This window comes from Chiloscyllium plagiosum, unplaced genomic scaffold (genome assembly GCF_037043375.1).
Source record: "Chiloscyllium plagiosum isolate Xiang-an unplaced genomic scaffold, Cpla_swu_hap1 HiC_scaffold_6, whole genome shotgun sequence".
NCBI classification, from domain to species: Eukaryota; Metazoa; Chordata; class Chondrichthyes; order Orectolobiformes; family Hemiscylliidae; genus Chiloscyllium; species Chiloscyllium plagiosum.
In genome coordinates, this window is record NW_028270144.1 from 124588751 (window position 1) to 124600851 (window position 12101).

Sequence of the window (12101 nt, forward strand, 5' to 3'; positions counted from 1 at the left end):
ATTTGCAGTCTTGGGTTTAGAAATTAAAAGTAGACAATGTGAATATATGGGAGTAATTTAATTGAGTTAGTATTCATTCTTCAGATTTTTGTGTCACAGTTTGTGCTTATAAACAGCTATAATTCTGTGTAAATTTTATCCTTAATTTAATTGTCTTTAGTCAGGAAATAACTTGTGTAAATATGTTGAATATGTGACTCTTGTGTTAGCAGAACTTACAGGGAGAGTTTGTCAAATCAACACTTAAGTTGGGCCTATGATTAAGTATAATAAAAATTTTGGCAATAGTCTAAAACATTTTTTTAATGTTTTTAAGCTGACTGTGATGTCCTGAGAGGTCTGCAGTGTAAACAGGAGGCAATCAATGAACTTGACAAAACAGAACTGGAAGGTGCTACAGAGAGCCTTGAAGAGTCTACTCTCCTGGAAGAATCTTTGAATTTGACACCTGAAGAGAAAGGGAACAAAGAATTTCTCAAAGTTTTATTTGAAACTGTATTGCTGTTGGGGAGGCAAAATGTCCCTTTGGGAGGATCAGCCACTGAAAACCTGAGTAACTTGTGCAATACTCCTGACAACATTCAAGCACTACTGGAATTCCGAATGAATGCAGGCGATGAAATTCTTAGAAAGAGGTTTGAAACAACTGCTGTGAATGCAGTGTACTGCCCTAAGAACTTGCAAAAAGACCTTTTGGACATCTGTGAGATGTGCATACGGGAGGAGGTACTCCGAGAAGTTCGTGACAGCAACTTCTTCTCAATTGTGACAGATGAAGTGATCAATGTAGCAGGGCTTGACCATGTGTCCCTGTTAATTCGGTTTGTAGATGAGTCTGACTGTCTGAGGCAAGAATTTGTTGGCTTCATACCCTGTGATCTTGACGGGGAGTTCTTGGCCAGTCGGATCCATGAGACTCTTACAGAAAAATGGGGTCTGAACATGTATTACTGCCGTGGACAAGCATACAATGGTTCTGGCACAATGTGTTACAAAAAGCGAGTTGTTGTGGCTAGTATTTTACAGCAGTGTCCAAAGGCATTGAGCACTCCTTGTTCTTCCTATCCCCTAAACATATGGATTGCGAAGTCCAGTCTGATTTTTGGTATTAACATGGTATTAAGTTTGATGGAAAACATTGTATCATTTTTCAGTTTGTCACCTCAACTCCAGAAGGTTTTTGATGTTGGTGTTGACGGTGTCTATCAAACAAATGAGGAGAAGGCAAAGGAGCTGAAAAAACTCTTTCAAATTAATTGGTATGAAAGACATGACACTTTTGAGATCTTGGCAGATCTTTATGAAGTGCTGGTGACGTGCTTGGATGAGATCAGTTACGATACATGTGGTAGGTGGAATGCTGAGATAGCGACCCAGGCCAGCATGTTGTCCTCAACCATGAGAGATTTTGAAATAGTTGTCTCTGTTATGGTGTTGAAAAATGTTCTCTCATACACAAGAGCCTTTGGCAAAAATCTCCAAGGTCAAGCATCAGACACTTATTTTGCCTCAAGCACTTTGACTGCGGTCCTGCACTCATTAAACGAAATGAGGGACAATATTGATGTGTATCATGAGTTCTGGTTAGAAGAAGCCACCAATTTGTCAATCAAAATGGGAATTGAACTAAAGCTGCCTTGGAGATGTCGCAGGCAGCCTCAAAGTGAAGAGGTTTCTGAGGAGACTCCTGAAAACTACTATAAGGAAGCAATTACTGCACCCTTTTTGGACCACATTATTTTAGAAATTGAGGACATGTTTTCCGAGCAGCAGCTAAAGGCTCTCAAGTGCCTGTCGTTGGTGCCTTCTGTTATGGCTCAGCTGAAATATAATACTGCAGAGGAAAACATGGCTGATTTATATAAAGATGATCTTCCAAATCCCGATACCCTTTCAGCAGAACTGCACTGTTGGAAGATAAAATGGAAGCATCGAAGCAGAGATGTTGAACTTCCTAGTACTATTTTTGACACGCTACGCCATCCTGATATCAAGTTCTTTCCAAATGTGTACACTTTACTTAAAATTGTCTCAAACCTACCTATTATCAAGCTCGAAACTGACAAGTATGAAATTGGACGGAAACGGCTGAAAGCATACTTAAAAATCACTCCGGTTGAGGAACGGACAACCAGTCTGGCACTAATCCACATCAGTTATGATGCTAAACATGATTATGACATGATGGTCGATACCTATGCAAAACTGTACCCAGAGAAAATGCAGCTCGCCCACGTGACTGATTCAGATAGTGTGGACATTAGCAATCATGATGGAAACAGTGTTGAAATTAATAATTTGGATACAAGCACTCGGACAGTGTATGAAGTTGATGGCGAGTGCATGGAGGTGGCGAGCCATACAGTGGCAAGTGGGGTTGTACTGCACCATCAGTCTGCAGGAAGCCTCATGGAGGTCTGCCAGAATTCAGATAAGACTATCATAGAAGTGACCCAGCATCCAGAGGGGACCACAGTAGAACTGCAGCAGTTTCCTGTAAGCGGTACAATGATTGTTACTCAGCATACAGCCGAATCCAGTGTGGAATTGCAACACCATCCGGAAGGGGCTCAGATCAGCCAGCAGCCAATAGAAAGCAGTGTGGGACTGCAGCACCACATAGAGGGAAGAGTGGTGGAGGTGATCCACCATCCAGAGGTGAATGGTGTAGAATTGCAACATCACTCAGAGGTGAATGGCTTGGAATTGCAGCACCATCCAACAAGCCAAGTTATTGAGGTGAGCACTGTGGAGCTCCAGCCACAAATGGAGTCCAGCAGTGTGGAGTTACAGCACCAGGTACAGGAGGGTGCAGTATCTCTGCAGCACCATCTGGAGGAAAATACTATTGAACTACAGCACCACCCAGAGACCAACACTGTGGAATTGCACAATCCACAGACTAGCACTATTGAGCTGAGCAGTGGAATAGAAGAGACCACCATGGAGGTGGGTCATTGTTTAGAGACTAGTGCCACAACAATAATACAACAACAACAGCCACAGCATGGTGCTGTGGAAATACAGAGCCAGTGCGACTTGCAGCCTAGTGAGATGGAGATACGGCCGCATAAGGTGTCTGTTGCTACAGAGACAGACCATCCAGAGATCGATGAAGTAGATATCATGCCCCATGTGGAACCAGTTGCTACTGAGGTGCAACATCCTTCAGAAGTTACTAGCATAGAAATCCAACATAACCCAGAGCCTGGTGCTACAGAGGTGCAGCAACATTTGGAATCTATCTCTGCAGAGGTACAGCAACCACCGCAGACTAATGCCCCGGATTTGTCTCATCGTGATGAATCTAGTACTGTGATGGAGGGCAATCCAGAGAGAGGCGTGGAAGCAATAGAACACCAATCTGGTGTAAGTGCTGTGGAATTCGATCCACACCCCGAGTCGCGTGCCATTGAGCTGGAACAATGCCCTGAGGCAAATGTGGTGGAACTGGAGAACCGTCCAGAAGCAACAGATCTGCAGAACCCTCCTACAGAAGCAGCCACAGTGGAAGTAGACAAAGTGAGCTTGTGTAATCGGGATTTGAGTGGTGATGGAATAAAGGTTTTGGAAATTAAAAATTCAGAAGACAGAAATTCAGAGACAGACATTTCTAGTGTAAGTAATGTAAATAGTTCTGAAGTAGCAGTACAATAAAATGGTACACTGTTGCTACTTCCGTTATACTCCTAACAGTCAACGACTTTAATCTGTGACCAATGCAGGTTGGGCATGTTGAAATGTGAAGACTCCTGCATGAGGATGCTCTTCAAGATAAGATGTTCGTTTAAGGGTGAAATAAACAACAATTTTTGAATTATTTTCATTCATTGTTTTATTACCCTTCCCTTTGAGTACCATGACATCTTTTACCCATCTCCAATTACCTCTGATTTAAAAATTCTTTGGGCCCAGGAAGGTACCCTTGCCAAAGACACGTCCATGTGTGCAACCTGCTTGCCCATGATGTTTGTTCAAAGGAGTGATGTGCTTTTCCTTTAAATGTAGTCTTTGTCAAAACTGCTAAAGTTAAGTATAGAAAAAATGTGAAGGTAAATAACGTTTATATACAAACAACAATGTTTAAATTGACATTCTTACCTAGGTACCTTTTCTGGGAGTTGAATTTCCTGAACCATAAATCTGTGATTTGGAATTTGTTTGTGTGATATTACTCTGGTACTTCGTATGAATTTGTAGTGGTTTATCCAGTGTTCATATAAATGTATTGGGTGCTGAACAGGAGTGCAAATTCAGCCTGTACATTTTAATGCTTTCTTATTTTCCCCTTTGCCCTCAACTGAGATGGAGATACTGATGATATGGTTTGAGCATTTTAATTTCCTGGTCTGTGACGTTTTTTTACAACAATCATTGATGGCCCGTCAAGCTTATTTTAGTAATAGGTTTTAACTGAAATGTTTTCTCATATTGTTTGTCCACCTGCGGTGTCTTTAAAAGATAATTTGTTTAATAGTTTTTTCTGGGGCAGCTTTGACCCAGTTAGCTCCCCTCACCCCCCAGCATTCTCTCTCTCTTTCAGATACCATGCCTGTCCTTTCTGTCTCCACTGCTAGGAAAACAAGAATCTGGTGCCACCGCATACTATTTGATAACAATTGAGAATGCCAAAGCTGTTGTGAATTAATGAGCAGTTTCAGAAATTATGTTCTAATTCTTTACTTTGCCCCCCCCACACCATTCTGGAATGTATTAATTCCTAGTTGACACCTTTTTCTGATATCTGATCAATGGCAATCTTCCACTCTTTACCTAGGTAAGAGGCATAAGATCCACTAAACTGGTTATCATCCTCACCATTAGCCTGGAGTCCAGTGATAGGGTTTAGAAGCATTTGCTAACTGTCCTGGAAACCAATTTAGTAAAGGAACTATTTAAAGTAAAAATTAACAACTTTATTTCTTAAAGTATAACAGAGAATAATTAACGAACCACAATTTACAATTTCTTTCTCTAACCTATTTTTTGGCTTCCTTCTATAATACTAGTCTGATAAAACTCCCAATTAAAATTTACAAAACAATTCTTATCTCAAAACCAGGCAACTGTAGGTTCTTGCCTCCAGATCTTGGTGCGTCATCTTTTCTCCTTGTTAGGAATTTCTGCGTTACAGGTTACTGATTGAAAAGGTATTTTTAAGAGAAAGCTATTTTCAAGCAGTGTGTTTACATGCTGGGCTGTGGCACTTCTCCTCTCAACTGTTCAATTTTCCCCAGTCTTACGCTCCAGAACATCGGAATGTGTCGTTGGCTTTTAAGATTGTTAATATACTTAATTCAAACTTGATTGGAGTTTGTTATGTTTGGGGTATAATTTAAATTGATTGGCCAAATTTGAATTTGTTTTTGTCTCCAAGCAATGAACTAATAGAGTTTTTCGACCCAGTGTTATATTGTTACCTTTTTGGGAACACTTAGTGCTGTGTCCGGTAGTTCTGCTGTTTTTAACTCTCTTAAAGGTATGCCCACATCTACATGACAACTGGATGTAATAGTAATCAAAGCAATGTGTTCTTTCTGTCTCCAAGACACTACTTTTAATATTCTTCACTTCACCTTAGTCCATGTGTACTGAGGCTAATTGTAACCATCAGCCTGTGTAAAAGGTGAGGAATGTTTCAGAAATATACTTGACCTCTTCTATCTTAGACTTAGAGATGAGTAAGGAGTGCTGAGTCGCAAAATAATTTCCTCCTTTAAAATCCTGTCTTGAACTAATCTCGACGCCAGACTTCTGCTCTCACCCCATACTTCTTGTTACCTTTAGCTTAAAGACACTCCTCTTCACTGACAAGTCCACAGGTTTCACCATCCACTGTGAGGACATTTCTTCTCATCTCAGTCTGAAATGGCCTACCATGTATCCTGAAACCATGACCCCTTGTTCTGGTCTACTCCCTGGTTAAGGTAAGTATCATTCCTTCATCCAATCTGTCCAAACCTGTCAGAAATGTAAACATTTCAGTAAGATCTCCACTCATTCCTCTGAGATCTAGTGAATACAGGCCCAGTCAAACAATCTCGCTGCATGCCTGGCAAACCTGCCAGCCCAGGAATCAGTCTGGTGAGCTTTCACAGCATTCCCTCTCCTCCGGTAAAGTACACGATGTGTAAGGAGAACAAAACTGTACATAGTTCTCTGGGTGTGTTCTCACTAAGGCCCTGAACAGCTGGAGTAAGATTTAATAGCTCCTGTACTCCTAACCTTCACAATGAGTCAACATGCAGTTTTCCTTTGTAACTATTTGTCGTCAATGATGAATGTTCAAGGACACTTTTGTTCCTTTGCGTATCATTTTCCAATCTCTCACCATTTAAATATTGTTTTACCAATTTTTTTTTCCCACCGAAGTGGATAATTTTACATTATCTATATTACACTACATCTGCTATGCATTTTCTCACTCAACTTATCTAAATAGTCTTTTTGCCTCTGTCTTTCTCATGGCTCAAAGTCCCATCTAGTCCTGTCTCATCAGCTAATTTGGAAGTATTATGCTCGAATATCTCATCTGAATTGTTGATTTACATTGTGGAACTCGAACGTTGATCCCTGAAGTCCTCCACTCATCACTGCCCTCCACTCCAAAAATAACCCATTCTGCTCCCCACTCCGTTTTTCAAATAGATAACTCAATCTATACCAGTATATTACCATCAACCTCATGTGTGTTGCATTTGCTCAGTTACCTCCTAATATGGGATTTTATCAAATGGTTTTGAAAATCAAATTCATTGGTCTCCTTCATCCATTTTGTCATGTACTCAAAAATAAAACTTCCAGAAGGTTTGTCAATTTCCTTTCATAACTCCATGTTAACTTAGTGTAATCTCATTGGTAATTTCTAAGTGCTATATTATGACATCCTTAATTATTGACCTGCACTACTGAAAACCCAATCAGCTGTAATTCCTGATTTTTTTCCTTTTTTCTTAAACAGTGCAGTTACTTTTTCCGCCCTGTAATTTGTTGGGGGTTGTTCCAGAATCTTTACAAATAATGTATTCATGATTTCTTTGGCCACCTCCTTTAGCTACATGGCATGCAGGTAATCAAGCCCTGGGAATTTACCAACTTTTTGTTCTACTTTTTTAAACTAATACAATATTTCATCAGTTCCCCTTCCCAAAAGACCCTAGCACCTCTGGGAAATTATTTGTGTCATCTTATGTGATGACAGAACTGAAATAGTTTAGTTGTCCTGCCGTTTCCTTATTCTCCATGATCAATTTCTTGTTTCAGGGTGTAAGGGGCCTACATTTGTCTTTCCTATTTTACATATTTAAAAGCTTTTCCAGACTGCTTTTTTATGTTCTTTGCAAGCTTGCTCTCATTTTATTTTCCCCTGTTCAGTAATAGTTTGATTCTCTTTTGCTGAATTCTAAACTGTTCCCAATCCTTATGCTCTGCATTTTTGAGTACTTTATATGACTACTCTTGAGACCCAAAACACCATCCTTAATTTCTTTAAGTAACCACGGTTGGAGAACTTTTCCTATTGTGTTCTTTCACCTGAAAAATGTGACTGTAGCAATGCATGCATTTGTTCCTTAAATATTAACCATTGTCTGTTGTCACCTGTCACTGTCCACTATTGCATCTTTTGAATTGAGTCACTAGTCCATTGCAGTTAATTTGTGTCACATCTTCATTGCTTTCTTTGTTTAGATTTTTGAATTTGACTTCTTTTCTACTCCAGTAAAGAATTCTAAAAGGAAGAAAAAGTGATCATAAAGGACTCCTCAGAAGAATATTAATTAACCCCTTGCTGCAGAAAGCCAAATCTAGGATAGTCTTATTCCTTCGTTGGTTCCTCAATGTGCTGGTCAAAAAGAAAATCAAACACACCACTCCAGGAATTCATCCACCATGGTATTATTGCTAGTGTTATTTGTACAGTCTATATTGGAATTAAAACCACCAAAGGTTACAGTGGGTTACAGTAGCACTTTTGTACATTTCTAATTTCCCATTTAAAGCTATGCTAGGTCACCACTACTGTGTGGAGGCCTAAAGATGAACTCTTCCTAATGTTTTTCACTCCTTGTTGCTTCTTTGCTTCACCTCGACGGATTCCACATCTCGTTGACCAGTTTGTACCACGTTGTGGTAATGTTAGTGCGGTAACCCTCTATTTCCTAAATAATTGAAACTATGGATAGGGTAAGCTGCTTACACCTGCCAAATAAAGACCCAGTGGGTAAGTGGTATTGATACAGATAGATGGAGAAAAGTGTATGATCTGAAATGTGCTGAATGTCTTAATCTCACCCATGGTGGCAGATAGAAGATTAGAGGCCAGTGAGGTGAGAACACCTTGGTCTGCTGATGTCTGTGAAGCAGTAATTCTTCATTAGTCAGTATTACAAAAGAGGAGGGAAGGCAGAAAAATATATAGTCATTTCTGTATTTTGAAACAAATTTAAATCGATATCTTGGAGTTAAGAGAATATATATATATATATATATATATATTATATCTAACACACCAGTTTTTTTATTCAGTTAGTGTTTTGTACTTCCAAGGTGAAAATTCCAGCAATACAACATCTGACATGACACCAAAATGTCAAGCATGAGAAAAGGCCACCTATTAATTCAGTCAGGAGTCATATGATGTCAGGTTATAGTCCAATAGGTGTATTTGAATCACAAGCTTTTTAAGCGCTGCTCCTTCAGATGAAGTGACTTGGACTATAAACTGATGTGTGACTTCTGACTTTGTCCACCCCAGCCCAACACTAGCACCTCCACGTCAATTTAGACAGCTACTTCTGTTCCACATAGAATCTAACTGTATTACATGTTAATTTAGTTGATGCTGTTTAGCATCAGCTTTATACTAAGCATCTTATTAACAGAATTTACCACTAATTTGCAGGAGGATAAGCCAAGGCAATCTGAGCAAGTCAGTATTTGATCTTACTAAATTAATTCTTGCATTTAAACTGTGCCAATTCTTATCTCCGGATCTGTGGGAGTGTGCAGTAATCTTGCCAACAGCCAGGATGCTAAGAAAATATCATATTACTTTTGAGTTTAGGTTTTATTCCCCTTTTAATGTGTTGATCAATGATTTATGGCGGCTGACTCAAGAAAGGGAGGAATCCACCAGCTCATGCTGAAGCTTTTGCAGTTTTCTTGAACCTGCTCAGAAAAGGAGACTAGAAAATTACACTTGTCTGCAGAAAAATTGATTAATTACTCATTGAAAGAAGTGATTGCTATCACCATTCTTAAATGCATCTCCACAAAGTTAGTATTGAGATATGTATTTGGGACAATTATAGGGCCAACTTCAAGATGCCTGTGGGTAAACCAATAGCATGATTTGTGTCCAAATATACCCGTGTTGCTGATGTGAAAGTTGGAGTTGAATTAACTTGTTTTCTAGGAAATGATCATCCTGCAGATTTTTTAAGTATTGTTTTCTATTGGGACAAATTTCTCATGTTGTGATTCTGTTTTATATGGATAGTGCATTTAAATTAATTGTTCACTTTTCTTCCCAGTGTCTTGGATGTGCAACTGATCCACATTGTGGTCAATGTTCCATCCTAATCTGTGCCAAATTGAGACTACATTTGGCTTCAATGCCTGTGGATAATGAAGGCAGAAAAATAATTTGTGATTCCAATCCATTCTATGTATATATCAGTGTAGCCTGAGGACTGGACTGTAGTCTCCTTTGTAGTCTTGTTGCTTGCCAGAACTCGCACACTGATTACACTCAAATCAAAAATTACTGCTTGGGTGAGGGCTAGTGTTGCAACCTGTGGAACTACATCCTGTGTTGGTACCTTTGGAGAGGAAAGAAAATGTTTGTTACTATAAGGTGTACAATATATTGGTAGATAGGGCTGTTCTGTGATATGTGTGTACAATGTAGCTGCAATTATCCAGAACTCAAGTATTTTCCTATTATACAATTAAGCAATTCCTCAAGGTGTTGGATGGGGAAGGGGAACGTTAACACTAGCTTCAAATAAATTCTGCAGTTGTTGCAAAGATTGATATAACGGGTTGTGGCTTCTTTGGATCTTGGTTACAGGCAATTTGGCCAAAGAATCAGTTTGACCTGAGGACACGCATAGATGTACAAATTCCACGTGCAGATACATTTCTAGACTCCCTTTGTAGCTATTTCACACACCTGAGGATAAGAATCAACAGCCCATTTGTTTGTCATGATTGAATCTAAACATCCCCACCAGCAAGTGATCATCCTGAATGAAAATCATTAACTAGGCTGATTCATTGCTGCATCCAAGTTTCAGTTATCACCTGGTGAAAGTTAACTGGCTCGGCTTAGAAAGGATCTCAAACTTGGGACCATATACTACAATGGATGATGCAGTTCTATACTAGGCCATTGGAGGTGGCTATTTCCATCTTTAATGTAGGTTGTATAGAAAATGCAATGATGATACGGCGCATGACCCTCTATCTAGTTTTTAAGGGGTTGAGTGGATTCCAACAGCTCTTATCAGATTTACTAGGTTGAATAATTGATCTGTTTTTATTTGTGTAAAAATCCTATCATTGCTTTTGTGCAGTTGTGTAACACCTCATGCAGCAGGAGCACTATTTCAGTGTGTAAAAGCATGTCTGTATAGATTAATTAACTATTAACCTGTTACAATTAATTGGTAACTGTTTTATATTTGTTTTAATTTTCACAGCTACTTGCGTTCCAATAGCTGATTGCTTTGGAAATTCATTTCTGTGAATTTTGAATTAATATTGTTTCTTTCAAATTACACTTAGAAGGCTTGCTATTTGTGTTCTCCTTTAATTTATATATTTTTAATAAAAATACACCCACTTGTGAGTTTCTTAAGCCAATTATTAATGTGGAAAGTTATTTTTGTAATGCCCTGTATTATGTACTTGTTAAACATGTTTCCAATTTTTAAAATAAATGCTCCAGTATTATGACTGCCATGTTGCCCAATCCCACAACCATGGCTTAGAATTTCAGGCATCTGATAAGATCTCTTGTTTGATTTTCAATCTCAGCATCATTTGCTGGGCACAGATAAGGCAAAGGAGCATCTCAGTCATGGCACCACCCCTCAGCTTAAGTGAAAGAAAAGGTTTGGCCTAGGCATCTGCTTCCAGTAGCTACCCAGCTCGCTGGGCACTGGGTGAGACCAGGATCGAAGACTGGCTTATTGTTCACTCCATACACTGTTGAAGTTTATACTGAAATAAAGGTTATTTGGTGAATTTCTGGAATAAATGGTGCAATAATGTATATTTTGTCCGTTTCTGGACAAGATGTTTATTTCTAACTATTGTATGTAAATATTGGTTTGGGGCAGGGCCTTGTCTCACCCCACACATACAATACTACTTCCGAAAGCCATGATGGTACCTCATTTCCACTTCCATCTTCGCTACTTCTTCCCCACCTGTGCACCCAACTAGAAATAAAATGAAAAGCCTCAACATTCAACTTTAAAGTGTCTTATGTTTTATTTTTTGTTTTAAGACTTCCACTACAATAAATAATCAAGCACTGCTTAGAAACAGCTCCTGGTATGAGTGAATGTGGTTGGTGCTGTTGCTAATGTTTCCCTTTTCAAATAGCCAGCACGTTTCATCGTTTAGGCCATCTCTCGTTTGTTCTGAGCCTAAGAGTCCTGTACTTCAGTGCACTGCCAGGCCTTGATCTATAAAACATTGGGAGAAAAATCTCCTCCACTTGTTTATTCTTGTAGCCTTTTAATTAATTATGAAAGAATCCTGTCAGAATTGTTACCTTTTGTAGAAAGTGAATACAGTGGAATAAGTCGCATTTATGTGTTTTTGTTTTATGTTTACTGCTGCAAGAACTTCTAATTTGGCTTATTTCTGCAGTCTAGACGTTGCATAAATTTTGTGTATCTGTATTTTACAATAAATTGAAAACGTAGATGAACGACTCCTGTTATCTTTTCAGAAATCCTTTTTGTCTCTATCTCCCCATCCCCATCTTTTCCTCCTTTTTTGACTTTGTAGAAAAGCACTGTATGCCGCACCTTTTTTATGAAAGATGTTTAATTTGACCTAGGATACTGGCAACAGGCTTTGTACCT

General features: G+C 39.0%; 1 protein-coding gene across 9 annotated transcripts in view; it reads left to right on the forward strand.

Moving 5' to 3' along the window:
* LOC122550945 (52 kDa repressor of the inhibitor of the protein kinase-like) overlaps positions 1 to 11940 on the forward strand; it is a 45234-nt gene extending 33294 nt beyond the window's left edge. For 2 of the 9 annotated variants that reach the window (XM_043692467.2, XM_043692471.2), the window contains exons 5-6: positions 317 to 3618; positions 11041 to 11940. In XM_043692467.2, the coding sequence (XP_043548402.2) occupies positions 317 to 3618; positions 11041 to 11109 (3371 nt within the window). In that variant the 3' untranslated portion in view covers positions 11110 to 11940. The other 7 variants (XM_087988429.1, XM_087988431.1, XR_015757498.1 and 4 more) reach the window with 6 other exon arrangements.
* The last annotated feature ends 161 nt before the right edge of the window (positions 11941 to 12101 follow it).